The following is a 22,432-nucleotide window of genomic DNA, read 5'->3' on the forward strand; positions in this document are numbered from 1 at the left end:
GGAAATCTTAACTCTACAGCATACAGTGACATTCCAGACAATTCTGTGCTTCCAACTGTGTGGCAACACTTTGGGGAAGGACCTTTCCTGTTTCAGCATGACAATGCCCATGTGTGCAAAGCAAGGTTCATACAGAAATGGTTTGTCGAGATCAGTGTGGAAGAACTTGACTGGCCTGCACAGAGCCCTGACCTCACTCCATCAAACACCTAATGTTCTTGTGGCTGAATGCAAAGCCTTCTCAGAAGAGTGGAGACTGGTGTCCACATGCTTTTTGTCATGTAGTGTTTTTCAGGTCTTACTAAATTGGTATTACACAAACTACTCTGTGCATTTCATCTCTAACTTCCCCTCTATGTTTTCCTCCACCCAGGTCCACAGTTGTCTGCCCTGTCTTTGGACAGTAGTCTGTTTATACCCCCCAAGCATCAGCCTCCCTTAGCCCCTACACCCTCCTCAGCCCAGCCTGCCCCCTCCTCCAGCCAGCTCCCCTCTGGCCCCGGGGCCCCTGCTGAGGGAGAGCCCGCGGCAGCCCCTAGCTCAGGAAGCACCCCCACCCCCACGGCAGCAGCCTCGGACCAACCAGGCCCAGCAGAGATTACCCAAGGAGGGGCCGCTGAGGCCAAGACTACCCCCAATGCCACACCACCACCACCCCCACCCAGCCAGCCAGCAGAGACCCCTGAGAGGTGAAAATCTATGCTAGGGCATATATGCTTCTATATTGCTATTGTATTACTATGTTATCATTCAGTATTCTATGTTATTATTCAGTATTCTATGTTGTTATGATAGTGGGATATTAATCATGTCTTCTCCTAATTTACCAGTTTGGCAGAGCGGGAGCGAATCGGCATTCCCACTTTGGCGGACTCGGCCGATAGCCACGCCCACCCCCCGGCCATCGTGATCTATGTGGTGGACCCCTTCCTCTGCTCAGGCGGAGCGAGGGATGGCGGAGGAGGTGGAGAGGAGGAGGAGGGAGAGGAGGTGGAGGTGGGCAGTGTGTGGTTACTAGGGCTGATGCGTTGCTACACAGAGATGCTAAAGACATTGCCGGAGAGCATGAGACCAGCTCTGGTGTTACAGGTAGGTTCATATACCCTACTGTTCTCTCTATAGCTTCTGTATCGTTAAATATTATGATTGTATAGATTGTAAAGAGACAGAGACTGTGGGTAGCACCCTAATTCCTGTATAGTGCACTCTTCTTGACCAGAGCCTTCTGGTCAAATGGAGTGTACTATATACGGAATAGGGTTCCATTTCAGACGTATTCTGGCATGTTCGTATTCTGGCATGTTCTTCCAACAGTAATGAATATCTCCCCAGGTCAAGCTGCTCTCATACCAGTGTTCATTCATTCCCTATGTGTTGTCCAGGTGGTGCCTTGTCAGTACCTGCTCCAGCCAGCCAGTGGTGAGAGCCCTCTGTACCTGCAGCACCTGCGCTCCCTGGCCTTCTCAGCCTACTCTCAGTGCAGACGCCTCCTACCCACAAAGACACACATCAAGTCTCTGACCGGTTTCGGCCCCGCCTCCACTCTAGAATCTGTGCTTAAGAGCCCAGAGGTAAGGCTTCAAATCAAATCAAAGTTTGTTTGTCACGTGTGCCAAATACAACAGGTTTACAGTGAAATGCTTACTTACAAGCCCTTAGCCAACAGTGCAATTTTTAAGTAAAAAAATAGGTATTAGGTAAACAATAGATAAGTAAAGAAATACAAAAAAGACAGTAAAATGACAGTGAAAATAACAGTAGCGAGGCTATATACAGGTGGTACCGGTACAGTGTCAATGTGCGGGGGCACCGGTTAGTCGGGCTAATAGAGGATATATGTACGTGTAGGTAGAGTTAAAGTGAATATGCATAGATGATAAACAGAGAGTAGCAGCAATGTCACAGAGGGGGTTGGCGGGTGGGGGGTGGCGGGTGGCGGGACACAATGCAAATAGTCATGGTAGCCAATGTGCGGGGACACCGGTTAGTCGGGCTAATTGAGGTAATATGTACATGTAGGTTTAGTTAAAGTGACTATGCATAGATAATAAACAGTGAGTAGTAGCAGCGTAGAAGAGGGGTTGGGGGTAAAAGCTGTTGAGAAGCCTTTTGGTCCTAGACTTGTAGGCGGTACCGCTTGTCATGCGGTAGCAGAGAGAACAGTCTATGACTGGGGTGGCTGGGAAATTTAAATTTTTTTAGGGCCACCTCTGACACCGCCTGATGTAGAGGTCCTGGAAGGCAGGCAGCTTAGCCCTAGTGATGTACTGGCCGCACGCACTACCCTCTGTAGTGCCTTGCAGTCGGAGACTGAGCAGTTGCCGTACCAGGCTGTGATGCAACCAGGATGCTCTCGATGTTGCAGCTGTAGAACCTTTTGAAGATCTGAGGACCCATGCCAAATCTTTTCAGTCTCCTGAAGGGGGATAGGTTTTGTCATGCCCTCTTCACGACTGTCTTGATGTGGTTGGACCATGATAGTTTGTTGGTGATGTGGACACTAAGGAACTTGAAGCTCTCAACCTGCTCCAGTACAGCCCTGTCGATGAGAATGGGGGCGTGCTCGGTCCTCCTTTTCCTGTAATCCACAATCATCTCCTTTGTCTTGATTACGTTTAGGGACAAGTTGTTATTCTGCCACCACCCTGCCAGGTCTCTGACCTCCTTCCTATAGGCTGTCTCGTCGTTGTCGGCCTACCACTGTTGTGTCGTCTGCAAACTTAATTTCTGGTGTGGGAGTTGTGCCTGGCCATGCAGGCATGGGTGAACAGGGAGTACAGGAGGGGACTGAGTATGCACCCCTGAGGGGCTCCAGTATTGAGGATCAGCGTGGTAGATGTGTTGCTACCCCCAAACCCTTCTAAGCATTATGTGTGAGACCAACCATAAGTCTGTGTGATTACCGGGGGCTGATTACCGGGGGCTGAGACATGGACACCCATTTAAACAGACACAGGCTTTAGACACATAAGTGCCTAGCCATTTATCTATACATCTCTCATCTATTTTTAACCCTATCAGTCCCCGAGACTCCAGCAAAAATAGGCTTTTCGTTTTTACCTGACCTTCATTTATCTACATTACCAGCCCTTATATTTAGCCTCCCAATTAAGTGTTTTTTACGATTTTATTTTCAGGAAAAACAGGGCTACAAGTAGAAAACCAAACAACTTGACATAAACAGTTGCATTCATGAGTTTCAATGGCAAATGTCAATATAAAATGAAGGTTCGCCAAAGCAAAAACATGATAAAAATGAATGTATATGAATGCTGTAAGTACAGACATTGTTTGCTCACTGGGAAATGAATGTCCAACTAGTCAGTGACAAGCGTTTGGAGTTTGACAGCAACTATGTGAGCTAATTACAGTACTATAGACACTATGTCCTGGGATTTCCTATGATCTATGTAGAATAACCCCTTCCTTACCTTTTAACCACTCTTGTGTAGCTTGTGAGCATCATAGAGTAGAACATGTTGAACATGAGTCTCAGCTTTTAGTAGTTTGTAGCTCAAACCATTTGGATTCTACAGATTTAGTATAAAAGACTCGGCCCCAGGCCCCTTCATGATCAGCCCTTGTCTCACAACTCTAGCGTAGTCCCCGGTAATCACACAGACTTATGATTGGTATCACTGTCACGTTCTGACCATAGAGAGCCCTTATTTTCTATGGTAGAGTAGGTCAGGGCGTGACTGGGGGGTTTTCTAGTTATTATTTTCTATGTGGGGTTCTAGTTTAGTTTTTCTATGTTGGTGTTTGGTATGATTCCCAATTAGAGGCAGCTGGCTATTGTTGTCTCTAATTGGGGATCATATTTAAGTAGCAATTTTTTCCACCTGTGTTTTATACCTCTTTGTTACGGTTCGTTGTTTGTTTCGTTCTTGCTTTGTTGTTTGTGCGTTTCTAATAAATAATATGTGGAAACCATATCGCGCTGCATCTTGGTCCGATAATTATTCCAGTGAACGTGACAATCACACACAATGTTTAGAAGGGGACTCATTGTGTTAACTTGTAAATAAACATTTCAACTCTCTCACAATCCTACTCTCTTTCTCTACCTCTCTCTCTCTCTCTCTCCCCCTGTCCCCTCCCCAGCACCCCAGCCCTCTACAGGGCTACTCTCCCCCGTACATTCTGGGTCCTACCCGTGCCAAGATGCCGGAGCCAGGGGAGGTGTGGGCAGAGATCCCTCCTAGGTACAACGTGCTGTTTGTGGGCTACTGCCTGTCCCACGACCAGCGCTGGATCCTGGTCTCCTGCACCGACCAACAGGGAGAGCTACTGGAGACCTGCATCATCAACATCGACGTGCCCAACAGGTACAGTCAGTCAATCAGTCAGTCACTCAGTTACTCAGGGCCTGGGAGAGTGGAGGATATCAATGGAGAGGTGTGTGCTAATTGTGATAATGTGCTAGTTGTGATAATGTGAAATATACCCTGGGCTTTTTTGTCCTTCATTGTGTCTTCAAAGTATGCTAGGCTATATTAAATTGAGTAAAGTCAGACACTATTGTAGCATTTCACAATCTGCACCTATTTGGTTGTTGAATTAATACAGGTTATGCCATGGTAATGCTATGCAGACATTACCAAATGTTCTTCTCCTCTCTCCCTGCTCCTCTTCAGAGTGCGGCGGCCCAAGGTCTCGGCCAGGAAGATGGGGCTGCAGAAGTTATGGGACTGGTGTGTCGGCATCATCCAGATGACCTCACTGCCATGGAGGATCGTGATTGGTCGGCTGGGCAGACTAGGACACGGGGAACTGAAAGGTGAGTTCAGTATAGAACAGTATAGAATGCCTAACTCTGTCTCATTGCCCTTGCTGTTTGCTGTAGAAATCTCCAAGGTGGATCATGACAACGTTTTAAGTTAAGCTGAAGCTGGTGGTATTGTTACTGATATTGTTTAGGGCAGATTTTTTAAATCTCTATATTTTCAGCAACATCATTTCAGTTGATCCAGAGGAGATGACAGTAGACTGTAGAACCATTCCCTGTATTGACCTAACTCTCTCCCCCTCTCCCCCCCTCTCCCATGCCTCCTTCCCTCCAGACTGGAGCGTTCTCCTGGGGGAGCACTCCCTCCACTCCATCAGTCGCCAGCTGAAGGAGGCGTGTCGTATGTGCGGCATCTCCTCCGCGGACTCCCCCTCCATCCTCAGCGCCTGCCTGGTTGCCATGGAGCCCCAGGGCTCCATCGTGGTAATGCCAGGTTAGCAACAGCAGCATCAGCACGCTGGGCCGGCCCATTGATGATGTGTTTAATGTACCTTTCAGATCTAAAAATGGAATAGACATAATTAATAGATGTTTTAGAAGCTCACTCTAAGAGCCCTGGGGTTGCAGATACACCATGTTATGACCCAGAGGTGCACAGTGTAATAGTGTGTTTAGCCCCAATGCACAGTACAGTACAGAGGTTGTACGATCTTAATAGAGATGGCAGTAGTAATGCGTGGAGGGTTAGCTCTGCACAACACCAAGGAGCAGACACATTACTGCGCTCAGGGAACACATTACACTTCCACACATTGAAGGAGCACTTTGTTCTGCCACACTCACTTCACAGCACACGGTAATGCAGACATAATAGAGATTGCAAGGTTCTGCCAAGTGGATTTTACAGTACAGACACTCTGCACTGCAAGACATTGTGCACAGCAATAGAAACTTTAGCACTCTCAACTGATGTCTTTGCCGACACACCGCAAGCTCTATTGAGGTAAATCACAATGCAACCTTACATAACATATTGATAATAAATTGTTTGTGTGTGCAGATGCGGTTACAATGGGCTCGGTGTTTGGTCGCAGCACGGCCCTCAACCTGCAGACGTCCCAGCTGAACACCCCTCAGGATGCTTCCTGTACCCACATCCTGGTATTCCCCACCTCCGCCACCACCCAGCTGGCCGCCAGCTCCTACCCCACAGAGGACAACGCCGGTAAGGGCTCCACATTAGACCTCCATGTTGGCACTCCCTAACTGGGAGTGTCATACTGGAGCATAGTGCAGAGTGCATTTAGATGCAAGGTTAATCAATACAACCTAGATGTTAGAGACAATAAAAATATCTAAAACTATATACTTGAGCTGGAAATCGCAAGGTTTAATATCAGTAACTAGGTATTGTGTACTCAGTATCTTACAGTAGCTGTTGCTGGATTTATTATTCTATGCAGTTCACACATAAGTGCCTACCTATTTATCTATTTTTATCCCTGTCAGTCCCGAGGCCCCAGCAAAAAAAGGCTTTTCATTTATCAAACCTTCATTTATCCGCATGACCAGCCCTTATAGTTAGCCTCACAATGCCATTTTATTTTCAGGAAAAACAGTGCTACAAGTACGAAACAAAATCATTTGACATAAACAGCTGCATTCGTGAGTTTTATAGACAAATGTCAATGTAAAAATAACGTCCGCCAAAGCAAAAAGCTGATTTAAAAAGAAATGAAAACCCACCAGGGTGCACAATTGTCTAAGGATTGTTTGCATGCTCCCTTTGGAACTGTCACTGCCTTAATGGTTTCAGAAGAAGATACACTGGACTACACGGTGTAGTCTACACCTCTTGTGTATGACAAGTTACATGTGTACGTCTATAGCTGACTGTGTTTGTCTCCAGATGACATGTTCGACCTGCCTTTCCCCGATGAGCTGGAGAATGACATAGGACATGACATTCTCAACCTTCACCCTTCCCCGAACACCTCCCCAGTACCCTCCCCTGGCTCCCCCTCTGGCATGGGGGGAAGCTCACATTTCCAGCATAACAGGGTGAGTTCAGGAACCAGGCTGGGACTCGATTCATGTGAATTATGCAGAACTTTTCCTGATACTGTTGGTGGATTCTAGAATATTGGAATGTTCTAGAATCCTGCTTTAAAATAACAGTGAGGGCCCTATTTAATCTGTATCGTGGAAAATCAGCTTTAGAGTGTGATTCAAATTTGAAGGCAATGTTCCCGCTTTAGCAGAGATTGCATTCACGGGAAACACTGCGAATGCAGGCTCAATTGGAAATGACCTTACATTTCTATCACGGAATCTGTTACACGGAACCCAATCCGGCTGTGCGCCATTGTGCATAAATGTATTTTGTCCCCCCACATCAAACGTGATCACGACACGCAGGTTAAAATATCAAAACAAACTCTGAACCAATTATATTAATTTGGGGACAGGTTGAAAAGCATTAAACATGTATGGCAATTTAGCTAGCTAGCTTGCACTTGCTAGCTAATTTGTCCTATTTAGCTAGCTTGCTGTTGTTAGCTAATTTGTCCTGGGATATAAACATTGAGTTGTTATTTTACCTGAAATGCAGGTCCTCTACTCCACCAATTAATCCACACATAAAATGATCAACCGAATTGTTTCTAGTCATCTCTCTTCCTTCCAGGCCTTTTCTTCTCTTGACTTTATATTGCAATTGACAACTTTCATAAATTAGGTGCATTAACACCACAGACCTCATTCGTCTTTCAGTCACCCACGTGGGTATAACCAATGAGGAGATGGCACGTGGGTACCTGCTTCTATAAACCAATGAGGAGATGGGAGAGGCAGGACTTGCAGCGCGATATGCGTCAGAAATAGAACTGATTTCTATTTTAGCCCTTGGCAACTCAGACGCTCTTTGGCGCGCTCGAGCAGTGTGGGTGCAATAATTTAATAACATAGATTTCTACATTTACTTAGAACCACGTGGTCAGCCTGTTACTCTTCAGCGGGGTGAGTTTCGCCTGTGTTATGGTGTGGCGCTATGGTCCATAACTAAAATCCTATGGTGTACTTGTAATGTTCAGTACACAGACATCTGTTATAGTCGAAAATAGAGCAGCTGTGTGGTCTGGTCTTTGGCAGCCATGTTGCCCCCAGTATTAATGTTCCGTCTGTCCCATGTGCTCCTCCAGAGTCAGGGAGAGAGGCTTCTGTCCAGGGAGAACCCTCCGGAGGAGCTGAAGCAGCAGCCTCTAGCCCTTGGATACTACGTCTCCACTGCCCAGGCCGACAGCCTGCCTCACTGGTTCTGGGCCTCCTGCCCTCAGGCTCAGAACCAGTGTCCACTCTTCCTCAAGGTAAGGGATCCATGAACTCGTTGATTTTGTTTGTGCCGGTGGGGGGCGTGTGCATTCATTCTTTTGTGTGTGTACGTCTGTGTGTGTTTAGCCACTTACTGTGTGTTTTCTCCCTCCAGGCATCGCTACACCACCACATCTCCATCGCCACAGCCCAATCAGACGAGCCCACTCAGACGAGCTCAGACAAGACCGCTAAGAGGACGCCTCACCCTCTGGACTCCAAGACCACCTCTGACGTGCTCAGGTTAGTAGGTCTCTGCTGTATGTCCTGTACCCACTGCCCATCCCATCCTACCTTCTCCTACTGTGTAACACCCCAACATCTCCTCTTCTCTCACTCCGACACATAAGTTGTCATTGTCACTGACTTGTCCTCTATGGTGAAGTAGTAGCTGTATGCCTGCATCATGTGTAGGCTGTTGAGGACAACACTTCATCTACTATGATGTATGTTCATGTTATGTGTTCTCTAACCCCAAACCCTGGTGCTCATGTCTTGCGTCCTGCTGTAGGTTTGTGTTGGAGCAGTACAACGCCCTCTCGTGGCTGACGTGTAACCCTGCCACCCAGGACCGCCGCTCCTGCCTGCCCGTCCACCTGGCCGTGCTCACACAGATGTACAATGCCATCCTCAACATGCTCTAGCGATGGGACTTACCGACAGACAGCTGAGGAAACTGAGTACTGTACAATCCATGGCCTCTGAGGTCATGTGTGCCTGCCTGCCTGCAATGCCTCTGCCTGGACACCAGAGAGCGCTGGAGGTCTGTTTTCTTTTAATGAATGAACGCATGGGACGAGATTTATGGACCCCTTTTACACCTGGTGTTATCATGCGATCTGTGATCGAATCGTGGCCATATTTCAGTGGATTGATGGCCAAAATGGTGGCAGGAGAACAACAGATGGTCCTTGGTTGGGAAAACAAACAAACGCCTATGTACAGTACAGAGACTTTTGAACATGAACAGTTTGGTCAGCCGTGAGACCAGCCTAGTGCAATTCTTACCTTTAGAAAACGTCTCTTGTAAGATGTGGTGATGTGCCAACAACCATTGTACGTTGAAAAGGCACATACAGCCTGAGAGAGAAGATGGAGATATCCAACTATGCCCTTTTTATTGTCATAATAGGACATTTCAGTGTTACACTTGTCATTATCAGATCAGCATTGTTGTACAGGAGGACTTTCCACCCTGTTCCTGTGAGACTGAAGATGTTTTGAAGCCATGGAGAAGACATGTTAAAGGGTGGACTATGTGAATTACAGTATGGTCCTGCATGAAGAATTGGACCTTGTCCCTTACCAGCCATGACAGTGATACCCTGGGAGCTATAAAATCATGTAGGATGGGAGCCTGGGAGTCACATGCATAAAAGTCCTGTATCTGCCCCACACTGCACAACCAGGGAACCAAATGACCACAGCAACACAGCAGCTTCTTACCTTCGATTTGACACATTTGTATAGAACTGTGGTTGTAATGACTCAAAGTTTAGTAATGAAATTCATACCAACATTCATAAGAGGGTGAAGAACACAAACATTTCCTATGAGGGGAAAAGCATTTGATAATGACACTTTTTCCTTACTTTTGGAAGTGACAGTTGTATTGCTGTAGATATGAACACACTGAATACTAGTTGACAAATCTTTATAGTGTAAAAAAAAATATTTGCAAAGAATTGAGACTTATTTTTAATATTTAAAACCCATTTTGAACACAGAAAAATGATCAAGGCCCTTTCCAAATTTAATATCAATCGCCTTTGGGTCGGAAATGGAAATTGTCCTTTTAAAGGAAATTGTAACAAAAATTGTTAAAATGCCATATTTATATATAGTATATAATGCATATAAATTCAAATATATATATATGTATATAAATATATATATATATTACCTCTCTAAAACAACCACATGATGGTGATGGTGGTGGGTGTTTATACATAACTTTCTTTTTGAAGAGGCAAATACAGTATACATCTTTTATTAAAGACAATGCATTTTAGTTCTATACTTTTAAACTTTTTCAATTATTGAAATGTTGACTTTTAGCCTTTTTATTGAATCCGTTTCAGTTAAGGTTCTCAATACTGCAAAGATATATTTATAAAGTGTCTCTCTTCTCCTGCTAAATAAACTTGAAATAGGCAATAGACTTTAATGTTATGTATTTGAGAGTTACTTGGGTGTTGTATATTTAACTAATATGCTTTACTTCAGTGGTGGTCCCAAATGATGTCAAGCAAACCATCAGAAAAGCCTATTCCTTGAGCCCCTCCACTCAAATAGCCCTGCTATTTGTACAATTCCTAGCATGTTTGTATACAATTTTCAGCTGTGTTTTGGGAATTTCTCAAGGCTGTACATTTCACGTCGGTTTGATTTACTTTATATTAAGTGATTCCTATGAAGTATTTTCAAATATAAATATATGCATATGAAGTCTCATTCAAATACAGCCAAGGGTGTAATGCCAATACTTGTACACTAAAGTACAAAAGAGGACAAGTTTGCAAATTTGTTACATCTGCCATCACTTTGAATATGAGACAGATCAATCTTGGAGAAGAGATCTGTGACTTTTACACTCTTTTTTTTAGTAAATTATTAAAACTCTTGACAAATGAATTCCCTTTGAGTGTGTGTGTTCTTCTATTTGACACTGGATTCATTAATCTTTTGATATCTTTATATGATTTGGGACAGTGCCACTCAGAGTACTCTCATTAAATTTGAGACAGCCTGCGTGATTAGTCCCAGACATTGATTCCATTGGCATGTTGTCACTGATTATATGTCAAGTGCTTGGAATGGTGTGGTGTACCAATATTATGCTATCTGCCTTTAAGTAGAAAAGAGGAAAGGGGAGGAGAGGGCCTGTTAGCATGTTTCAATGCTTTCCCTCTGTTCTGTCAACACAGGAGCCTGTGAATTGGATCAACACCTCAGACCCCCGATCACATCTGCCCTCCATATTGGAGACTATGTGGGAGAAATGCTGAGAGCTGCCCTCCATATTGGAGACTATGTGCCAGACATGCTGTGAGTTGCCCTCCATATTACAGACTATGTGGGAGATGCTGAGAGCTGCCCTCCATATTGGAGACTATGTGGGAGACATGCTGAGAGCTGCCCTCCATATTACAGACTATGAGGGAGACATGCTGTGAGCTGCCCTCCATATTACAGACTATGTGGGAGACATGCTGAGAGCTGCCCTCCATATTACAGACTATGTGGGAGACATGCTGAAAGCTGCCCTCCATACTACAGACTATGGGGGAGACATGCTGAGAGCTGCCCTCCATATTAAAGACTATGTGGGAGACATGCTGAGAGCTGCCCTCCATATTACAGACTATGTGGGAGACATGCTGAGAGCTACCATCCATATTACAGACTATGTGGGAGACATGCTGAGAGCTGTACTCCAATTTAAAAATATGTGGGAGACATGCTGAGAGCTGCCCTCCATATTGTCGACTATGTGGGAGACATGCTGAGAGCTGCCCTCCATATTACAGACTATGTGGGAGACATGCTGAGAGCTACCATCCATATTACAGACTATGTGGGAGACATGCTGAGAGCTGCCCTCCATATTACAAACTATGAGAGAGACATGCTGAGAGCTGCCCTCCATATTGGGACTATGTGGCAGACATGCTGAGAGCTGCCCTCCATATTACAGGCTATGTGGGAGACATGCTGAGAGCTGCCTTTCTCATTTCAGACGATGTAGGAGACATGCTGAGAGCTTCCCTCCATATTACAGACTATGTGGGAGACATGCTGAGAGCTGCCCTCCATTTTACAAACTATGTGGAAGAAATCCTGAGAGCTGCCCTCCATATTGGAGACTATGTGCCAGACATGCTGTGAGCTGCCCTCCATATTACAGACTATGTGGGAGACAAGCTGAGAGCTGCCCTTCATATTGGAGACTATGTCGGAGACATGCTGAGAGCTGCCCTCCATATTACAGACTATGTGGGAGACATGCTGAGAGCTACCATCCATATTACAGACTATGTGGGAGACATGCTGAGAGCTGCCCTCCATATTACAAACTATGAGAGAGACATGCTGAGAGCTGCCCTCCATATTGGGAATATGTGGCAGACATGCTGAGAGCTAACCTCCATATTACAGGCTATGTGGGAGACATGCTGAGAGCTGCCCTTCTCATTTCAGACGATGTGGGAGACATGCTGAGAGCTGCCCTCCATATTACAGACTATGTGGGAGACATGCTGAGAGCTGCCCTCCATTTTACAAACTATGTGGAAGAAATCCTGAGAGCTGCCCTCCATATTGGAGACTATGTGCCAGACATGCTGTGAGCTGCCCTCCATTTTACAAACTATGTGGAAGAAATCCTGAGAGCTGCCCTCCATATTGGAGACTATGTGGGAGACATGCTGAGAGCTGCCCTCCATATTACAGACTATGAGGGAGAAATGCTGGGAGCTAACCTTCATATTGGACACTATGTGGGAGACATGCTGAGAGCTGTACTCCAATTTAAAAATATGTGGGAGACATGCTGAGAGCTGCCCTCCATATTGTCGACTATGTGGGAGACATGCTGAGAGCTGCCCTCCATATTACAGACTATGTGGGAGACATGCTGAGAGCTACCATCCATATTACAGACTATGTGGGAGACATGCTGAGAGCTGCCCTCCATATTACAAACTATGAGAGAGACATGCTGAGAGCTGCCCTCCATATTGGGACTATGTGGCAGACATGCTGAGAGCTGCCCTCCATATTACAGGCTATGTGGGAGACATGCTGAGAGCTACCATCCATATTACAGACTATGTGGGAGACATGCTGAGAGCTGTACTCCAATTTAAAAATATGTGGGAGACATGCTGAGAGCTGCCCTCCATATTGTCGACTATGTGGGAGACATGCTGAGAGCTGCCCTCCATATTACAGACTATGTGGGAGACATGCTGAGAGCTACCATCCATATTACAGACTATGTGGGAGACATGCTGAGAGCTGCCCTCCATATTACAAACTATGAGAGAGACATGCTGAGAGCTGCCCTCCATATTGGGACTATGTGGCAGACATGCTGAGAGCTGCCCTCCATATTACAGGCTATGTGGGAGACATGCTGAGAGCTGCCTTTCTCATTTCAGATGATGTAGGAGACATGCTGAGAGCTTCCCTCCATATTACAGACTATGTGGGAGACATGCTGAGAGCTGCCCTCCATTTTACAAACTATGTGGAAGAAATCCTGAGAGCTGCCCTCCATATTGGAGACTATGTGCCAGACATGCTGTGAGCTGCCCTCCATATTACAGACTATGTGGGAGACAAGCTGAGAGCTGCCCTTCATATTGGAGACTATGTCGGAGACATGCTGAGAGCTGCCCTCCATATTACAGACTATGTGGGAGACATGCTGAGAGCTACCATCCATATTACAGACTATGTGGGAGACATGCTGAGAGCTGCCCTCCATATTACAAACTATGAGAGAGACATGCTGAGAGCTGCCCTCCATATTGGGAATATGTGGCAGACATGCTGAGAGCTAACCTCCATATTACAGGCTATGTGGGAGACATGCTGAGAGCTGCCCTTCTCATTTCAGACGATGTGGGAGACATGCTGAGAGCTGCCCTCCATATTACAGACTATGTGGGAGACATGCTGAGAGCTGCCCTCCATTTTACAAACTATGTGGAAGAAATCCTGAGAGCTACCATCCATATTACAGACTATGTGCCAGACATGCTGTGAGCTGCCCTCCATTTTACAAACTATGTGGAAGAAATCCTGAGAGCTGCCCTCCATATTGGGACTATGTGCCAGACATGCTGTGAGCTGCCCTCCATATTACAGACTATGTGGGAGACATGCTGAGAGCTGCCTTTCTCATTTCAGACGATGTAGGAGACATGCTGAGAGCTTCCCTCCATATTACAGACTATGTGGGAGACATGCTGAGAGCTGCCCTCCATTTTACAAACTATGTGGAAGAAATCCTGAGAGCTGCCCTCCATATTGGAGACTATGTGCCAGACATGCTGTGAGCTGCCCTCCATATTACAGACTATGTGGGAGACAAGCTGAGAGCTGCCCTTCATATTGGAGACTATGTCGGAGACATGCTGAGAGCTGCCCTCCATATTACAGACTATGTGGGAGACATGCTGAGAGCTACCATCCATATTACAGACTATGTGGGAGACATGCTGAGAGCTGCCCTCCATATTACAAACTATGAGAGAGACATGCTGAGAGCTGCCCTCCATATTACAGACTATGTGGGAGACATGCTGAGTGCTGCCCTCCATATTGCAGACTATGTGGGAGACATGCTGAGAGCTGCCCTCCATATTGGAGACTATGTGCCAGACATGCTGAGAGCTGCCCTGCATATTACATACTTTGTGGGAGACATGCTGAGAGCTGCCCTCCATATTACAGACTATGTGGGAGACATGCTGAGAGCTGCCCTCCTTATTGGAGACTGTGGTAGAAATCCAGAGAGCTGCCCTCCATTTTACAGACTTTGTGGGAGACATGCTGAGAGCTGCCCTCCACATTACAGACTACATGGGAGACATGCTGAGAGCTGCCATCCATATTGGAGACTGTGGGAACATGCTAAGAGCTGCCCTCCACATGGGAGACTATGTGGGAGACATGCTGAGAGCTGACCTCCACATTACAGACTATGTGGGAGACATGGAGAGAGCTTCCCTCCATATTGGAGACTATGGGGGAGACATCCTGAGAGCTGCCCTCCAATTTCCAGACTATGTTGGAGACATGGTGAGAGCTGCCCTCCATATTACAGACTACCTGGGAGACATGCTGAGAGCTTCCCTCCATATTACAGAGAATGTGGGAGACATGCTGAGAGCTGCCCTCCATATTACAGACTATGTGGGAGACATCCTGAGAGCTGCCCTCCAATTTCAAGACTATGTGGGAGACATGATGAGAGCTGCCCTCCATATTAGAGACTTTGTGGGAGACATGCTGAGAGCTGCCATCCATATTACAGACTAGGTGGGAGACATGGAGAGAGCTGCCCTCCTTATTGGAGACTGTGGTAGAAATCCAGAGAGCTGCTCTCCATATTACAGACTTTGTGAGAGACATGCTGAGAGCTGCCATCCATATTACAGACTATGTGGGAGACATGCTGAGAGCTGCCCTCCATATTGGAGACTATGTGCCAGACATGCTGTGAGCTGCCCTCCATATTACAGACTATGTGGGAGACAAGCTGAGAGCTGCCCTTCATATTGGAGACTATGTCGGAGACATGCTGAGAGCTGCCCTCCATATTACAGACTATGTGGGAGACATGCTGAGAGCTACCATCCATATTACAGACTATGTGGGAGACATGCTGAGAGCTGCCCTCCATATTACAAACTATGAGAGAGACATGCTGAGAGCTGCCCTCCATATTGGGAATATGTGGCAGACATGCTGAGAGCTAACCTCCATATTACAGGCTATGTGGGAGACATGCTGAGAGCTGCCCTTCTCATTTCAGACGATGTGGGAGACATGCTGAGAGCTGCCCTCCATATTACAGACTATGTGGGAGACATGCTGAGAGCTGCCCTCCATTTTACAAACTATGTGGAAGAAATCCTGAGAGCTACCATCCATATTACAAACTATGTGCCAGACATGCTGTGAGCTGCCCTCCATTTTACAAACTATGTGGAAGAAATCCTGAGAGCTGCCCTCCATATTGGGACTATGTGCCAGACATGCTGTGAGCTGCCCTCCATATTACAGACTATGTGGGAGACATGCTGAGAGCTGCCTTTCTCATTTCAGACGATGTAGGAGACATGCTGAGAGCTTCCCTCCATATTACAGACTATGTGGGAGACATGCTGAGAGCTGCCCTCCATTTTACAAACTATGTGGAAGAAATCCTGAGAGCTGCCCTCCATATTGGAGACTATGTGCCAGACATGCTGTGAGCTGCCCTCCATATTACAGACTATGTGGGAGACAAGCTGAGAGCTGCCCTTCATATTGGAGACTATGTCGGAGACATGCTGAGAGCTGCCCTCCATATTACAGACTATGTGGGAGACATGCTGAGAGCTACCATCCATATTACAGACTATGTGGGAGACATGCTGAGAGCTGCCCTCCATATTACAAACTATGAGAGAGACATGCTGAGAGCTGCCCTCCATATTACAGACTATGTGGGAGACATGCTGAGTGCTGCCCTCCATATTGCAGACTATGTGGGAGACATGCTGAGAGCTGCCCTCCATATTGGAGACTATGTGCCAGACATGCTGAGAGCTGCCCTGCATATTACATACTTTGTGGGAGACATGCTGAGAGCTGCCCTCCATATTACAGACTATGTGGGAGACATGCTGAGAGCTGCCCTCCTTATTGGAGACTGTGGTAGAAATCCAGAGAGCTGCCCTCCATTTTACAGACTTTGTGGGAGACATGCTGAGAGCTGCCCTCCACATTACAGACTACATGGGAGACATGCTGAGAGCTGCCATCCATATTGGAGACTGTGGGAACATGCTAAGAGCTGCCCTCCACATGGGAGACTATGTGGGAGACATGCTGAGAGCTGACCTCCACATTACAGACTATGTGGGAGACATGGAGAGAGCTTCCCTCCATATTGGAGACTATGGGGGAGACATCCTGAGAGCTGCCCTCCAATTTCCAGACTATGTTGGAGACATGGTGAGAGCTGCCCTCCATATTACAGACTACCTGGGAGACATGCTGAGAGCTTCCCTCCATATTACAGAGAATGTGGGAGACATGCTGAGAGCTGCCCTCCATATTACAGACTATGTGGGAGACATCCTGAGAGCTGCCCTCCAATTTCAAGACTATGTGGGAGACATGATGAGAGCTGCCCTCCATATTAGAGACTTTGTGGGAGACATGCTGAGAGCTGCCATCCATATTACAGACTAGGTGGGAGACATGGAGAGAGCTGCCCTCCTTATTGGAGACTGTGGTAGAAATCCAGAGAGCTGCTCTCCATATTACAGACTTTGTGAGAGACATGCTGAGAGCTGCCATCCATATTACAGACTATGTGGGAGACATGCTGAGAGCTGCCCTCCATATTGGAGACTATGTGCCAGACATGCTGAGAGCTGCCCTGCATATTACATACTATGTGGGAGACATGATGAGAGCTGCCCTCCATATTAGAGACTTTGTGGGAGACATGCTGAGAGCTGCCATCCATATTACAGACTATGTGGGAGACATGCTGAGAATTGCCCTCCATATTACAGACTGTGCCAGACATGCTGAGAGCTGCCCTGCATATTACATACTATGTGGGAGACATGCTGAGAGCTGCCCCCCATATTACAGACTATGTGGGAGACATGCTGAGAGCTACCCTCCTTATTGGAGACTGTGGTAGAAATCCAGAGAGCTGCCCTCCATTTTACAGACTTTGTGGGAGACATGCTGAGAGCTGCCCTCCACATTACAGACTACATGGGAGACATGCTGAGAGCTGCCATCCATATTGGAGACTGTGGGAACATGCTAAAGAGCTGCCCTCCACATGGGAGACAATGTGGGAGACATGCTGAGAGCTGCCCTCCACATTACAGACTATGTGGGAGACATGGAGAGAGCTTCCCTCCATATTGGAGACTATGGGGGAGACATGCTGAGAGCTGCCCTCCATATAACAGACGATGTGGGAGACATCATGAGAGCTGCCCTCCAATTTCCAGACTATGTGGGAGACATGGTGAGAGTTGCCCTCCATATTACAGACTACCTGGGAGACATGCTGAGAGCTTCCCTCCATATTACAGACTATGTGGGAGACATGCTGAGAGCTGCCCTCCATATTACAGACTATGTGGGAGACATGCTGAGAGCTGACCTCCATATTACAGACTATGTGGGAGACATCCTGAGAGCTGCCCTCCATTTTCCAGACTATGTGGGAGACATGCTGAGAGCTGCCCTCCATATGGGAGACTATGTGGGAGACATGCTGAGAGCTGCCCTCCACATTACAGACTTTGGGGGAGACATGCTCAGAGCTGCCCTCCACATTGCCGACTATGGCGGAGACATGCTGAGAGCTGCTCTCCACAATACAGACTATGTGGGAGACATGCTGAGAGCTGCCCTCCAATTTCCAGACTATGTGGGAGACATGCTGAGAGCTGCTCTCCACATTACAGACTATGTGGGAGACATGCTGAGAGCTGCCCTCCACATTACAGACTATGTAGGAGACATGCTGAGAGCTGCTCTCCACATTACAGACTATGTGGGAGACATGCTGAGAGCTGCCCTCCACATTACAGACTATATAGGAGACATGCTGAGAGCTGCCCTCCAATTTCCAGACTATGTGGGAGACATGCTGAGAGCTGCCCTCCAATTTCCACACAATGGGGGCGACATGCTGAGAGCTGCCCTCCAATTTCCAGACTATGTGGGAGACATAATGAGAGCTGCCCTCCACATTACAGACTATGTGGGAGACATGCTGATAGCTGCCCTCCACATTACAGACTATTTGGGAGACATGCTGAGAGCTGCCCTCCATATTACAGACTACCTGCGAGACATGCTGAGAGCTTCCCTCCATATTACAGACTATGTGGGAGACATGCTGAGAGCTGCCCTACATATTACAGACTATGTGGGAGACATGCTGAGAGCTGACCTCCATATTACAGACTACGTGGGAGACATCCTGAGAGCTGCCCTCCATTTTCCAGACTATGTGGGAGACATGCTGAGAGCTGCCCTCCATATGGGAGACTATGTGGGAGACATGCTGAGAGCTGCCTTCCATATTATAGACTATGTGGGAGACATGCTGAGAGCTGCCTTCCATATGACAGACTATGTGGGAGACATGCTGAGAGCTGCCCTCCATATTACAGAATTGTGGGGGAGATGCTGAGAACTGCCCTCCAATTTCCAGAATATGTAGGAGACATGCTGAGAGCTGCCCTCCATATTACAGACTATGTGGGAGACATGCTGAGAGCTGCCCTCCAAATTGCCGACTATGGCGGAGACATGCTGAGAGCTGCTCTCCACAATACAGACTATGTAGGAGACATGCTGAGAGCTGCCCTCCAATTTCCAGACTATGTGGGAGACATGCTGAGAGCTGCTCTCCACATTACAGACTATGTGGGAGACATGCTGAGAGCTGCCCTCCACATTACAGACTATGTAGGAGACATGCTGAGAGCTGCTCTCCACATTACAGACTATGTGGGAGACATGCTGAGAGCTGCCCTCCACATTACAGACTATGTAGGAGACATGCTGAGAGCTGCCCTCCAATTTCCAGACTATGTGGGAGACATGCTGAGAGCTGCCCTCCATATTACAGACTATGTGGGAGACATGCTGAGAGCTGCCTTCCATATGACAGACTATGTGGGAGACATGGTGAGAGCTGCCCTCCATATTACAGACTACGTGGGAGACATGCTGAGAGCTGCCCTCCATATTACAGACTATGTGGGAGACATGCTGAGAGCTGCCCTCCATATTACAGACTACGTGGGAGACATCCTGAGAGCTGCCCTCCACATTACAGACTATGGGAGAGACATGCTGAGAGCTGCCCTCCAAATTGCCGACTATGGCGGAGACATGCTGAGAGCTGCTCTCCAATTTCCAGACTATGTGGGAGACATGCTGAGAGCTGCTCTCCACATTTCAGACTATGTGGGAGACATGCTGAGAGCTGCCCTCCACATTACAGACTATGTAGGAGACATGCTGAGAGCTGCTCTCCACATTTCAGACTATGTGGGAGACATGCTGAGAGCTGCCCTCCAAATTGCCGACTATGGCGGAGACATGCTGAGAGCTGCTCTCCAATTTCCAGACTATGTGGGAGACATGCTGAGAGCTGCTCTCCACATTTCAGACTATGTGGGAGACATGCTGAGAGCTGCCCTCCACATTACAGACTATGTAGGAGACATGCTGAGAGCTGCTCTCCACATTTCAGACTATGTGGGAGACATGCTGAGAGCTGCCCTCCACATTACAGACTATGTTGGAGACATGCTGAGAGCTGCCCTCCATATTACAGACTATGTGGGAGACATGCTGAGAGCTGCCCTCCAATTTCCAGACTATGTGGGAGACATGCTGAGAGCTGCCCTCCATATTACAGACTATTAGGGAGACATGCTGAGAGCTGCCCTCCATATTACAGACTATGTGGGAGACATACTGAGAGCTGCCCTCCACATTACAGACTATGTGGGAGACATGCTGAGAGCTGCCCTCCACATTACAGACTATGTAGGAGACATGCTGAGAGCTGCTCTCCACATTTCAGACTATGTGGGAGACATGCTGAGAGCTGCCCTCCAAATTGCCGACTATGGCGGAGACATGCTGAGAGCTGCTCTCCAATTTCCAGACTATGTGGGAGACATGCTGAGAGCTGCTCTCCACATTTCAGACTATGTGGGAGACATGCTGAGAGCTGCCCTCCACATTACAGACTATGTAGGAGACATGCTGAGAGCTGCTCTCCACATTTCAGACTATGTGGGAGACATGCTGAGAGCTGCCCTCCACATTACAGACTATGTTGGAGACATGCTGAGAGCTGCCCTCCATATTACAGACTATGTGGGAGACATGCTGAGAGCTGCCCTCCAATTTCCAGACTATGTGGGAGACATGCTGAGAGCTGCCCTCCATATTACAGACTATTAGGGAGACATGCTGAGAGCTGCCCTCCATATTACAGACTATGTGGGAGACATACTGAGAGCTGCCCTCCACATTACAGACTATGTGGGAGACATGCTGAGAGCTGCCCTCCATATTGGAGACTATGTGCCAGACATGCTGAGAGCTGCCCTGCATATTACAGACTATGTGGGAGACATGCTGAGATACTGCCCTCCTTATTGGAGACTGTGGTAGAAATCCAGAGAGCTGCCCTCCATATTACAGACTATGTGCCAGACATGCTGAGAGCTGCCCTCCATATTACAGACTATGTGGGAGACATGCTGAGAGCTGCCTTCCATATGACAGACTATGTGGGAGACATGGTGAGAGCTGCCCTCCATATTACAGACTACGTGGGAGACATCCTGAGAGCTGCCCTCCACATTACAGACTATGGGAGAGACATGCTGAGAGCTGCCCTCCAAATTGCCGACTATGGCGGAGACATGCTGAGAGCTGCTCTCCACAATACAGACTATGTAGGAGACATGCTGAGAGCTGCCCTCCAATTTCCAGACTATGTGGGAGACATGCTGAGAGCTGCTCTCCACATTACAGACTATGTGGGAGACATGCTGAGAGCTGCCCTCCACATTACAGACTATGTAGGAGACATGCTGAGAGCTGCTCTCCACATTACAGACTATGTGGGAGACATGCTGAGAGCTGCCCTCCACATTACAGACTATGTAGGAGACATGCTGAGAGCTGCCCTCCAATTTCCAGACTATGTGGGAGACATGCTGAGAGCTGCCCTCCAATTTCCACACTATGGGGGCGACATGCTGAGAGCTGCCCTCCAATTTCCAGACTATGTGGGAGACATGCTGAGAGCTGCCCTCCACATTACAGACTATGTGGGAGACATGCTGATAGCTGCCCTCCACATTACAGACTATGGGGGAGACATGCTGAGAGCTGCCCTCCATATTACAGACAATGTGGGAGACATGCTGAGTGCTGCCCTCCATATTGCAGACTATGTGGGAGACATGCTGAGAGCTGCCGTCCATATTACAGACTATGTGGGAGACATGCTGAGAGCTGCCTTCCATATTACAGACTATGTGGGAAACATGCTGAGAGCTGCCTTCCATATGACAGACTATGTGGGAGACATGCTGAGAGCTGCCCTCCATATTACAGAATTGTGGGGGAGATGCTGAGAACTGCCCTCCAATTTCCAGAATATGTTGGAGACATGCTGAGAGCTGCCCTGCATATTACAGACTATGTGGGAGACATGCTGAGATACTGCCCTCCTCATTGGAGACTGTGGTAGAAATCTAGAGAGCTGCCCTCCATATTACAGACTATGTGCCAGACATGCTGAGAGCTGCCCTCCATATTACAGACTATGTGGGAGACATGCTGAGAGCTGCCTTCCATATGACAGACTATGTGGGAGACATGGTGAGAGCTGCCCTCCATATTACAGACTACGTGGGAGACATGCTGAGAGCTGCCCTCCATATTACAGACTATGTGGGAGACATGCTGAGAGCTGCCCTCCATATTACAGACTACGTGGGAGACATCCTGAGAGCTGCCCTCCAAATTGCCGAC

At 47.4% G+C, this 22,432-nt stretch overlaps 2 protein-coding genes across 4 annotated transcripts in view; both read left to right on the top strand.

Moving 5' to 3' along the window:
- The window catches only part of LOC139388040 (mediator of RNA polymerase II transcription subunit 13-like), a 149,084-nt gene extending 138,376 nt beyond the window's left edge, over window positions 1-10,708 (top strand). For all 3 annotated transcript variants that reach the window (XM_071134535.1, XM_071134537.1, XM_071134536.1), the window contains exons 21-31: window positions 374-689; window positions 831-1,089; window positions 1,383-1,571; window positions 4,105-4,328; window positions 4,638-4,780; window positions 5,064-5,222; window positions 5,790-5,954; window positions 6,639-6,790; window positions 7,930-8,094; window positions 8,214-8,341; window positions 8,610-10,708. In XM_071134535.1, coding sequence (XP_070990636.1) covers window positions 374-689; window positions 831-1,089; window positions 1,383-1,571; window positions 4,105-4,328; window positions 4,638-4,780; window positions 5,064-5,222; window positions 5,790-5,954; window positions 6,639-6,790; window positions 7,930-8,094; window positions 8,214-8,341; window positions 8,610-8,742 — 2,033 coding nt within the window. In that variant the 3' untranslated portion in view covers window positions 8,743-10,708. The remainder of the gene's footprint in view (window positions 1-373; window positions 690-830; window positions 1,090-1,382; window positions 1,572-4,104; window positions 4,329-4,637; window positions 4,781-5,063; window positions 5,223-5,789; window positions 5,955-6,638; window positions 6,791-7,929; window positions 8,095-8,213; window positions 8,342-8,609) is intronic.
- An 8,757-nt stretch (window positions 10,709-19,465) lies between these two features.
- Window positions 19,466-22,032, top strand: LOC139388170 (dynein heavy chain-like). Its single transcript, XM_071134740.1, has 3 exons — window positions 19,466-20,170; window positions 21,049-21,304; window positions 21,593-22,032. Exons 1-3 carry the CDS (start codon window positions 19,466-19,468, stop codon window positions 22,030-22,032), a joined length of 1,401 nt encoding a protein of 466 aa, XP_070990841.1.
- Window positions 22,033-22,432: the final 400 nt, after the last annotated feature.

Source organism: Oncorhynchus clarkii, chromosome 29 (assembly GCF_045791955.1).
Source record: "Oncorhynchus clarkii lewisi isolate Uvic-CL-2024 chromosome 29, UVic_Ocla_1.0, whole genome shotgun sequence".
NCBI lineage: Eukaryota > Metazoa > Chordata > Actinopteri > Salmoniformes > Salmonidae > Oncorhynchus > Oncorhynchus clarkii.

Bases quoted from the DNA above. Each gene is read 5' to 3' on its own strand.
- LOC139388170 (XM_071134740.1), top strand. From the start codon at position 19,466: ATGCTGAGAGCTGCCCTCCATATTACAGACTATGTGGGAGACATGCTG. The intron at 20,171-21,048 runs GTTGGAGACATG...TCCTTATTGGAG, and splicing joins CCCTCCACATTACAGACTAT to ACTGTGGTAGAAATCCAGAG. The intron at 21,305-21,592 runs GCGGAGACATGC...TCCAATTTCCAG, and splicing joins CCTCCAAATTGCCGACTATG to ACTATGTGGGAGACATGCTG.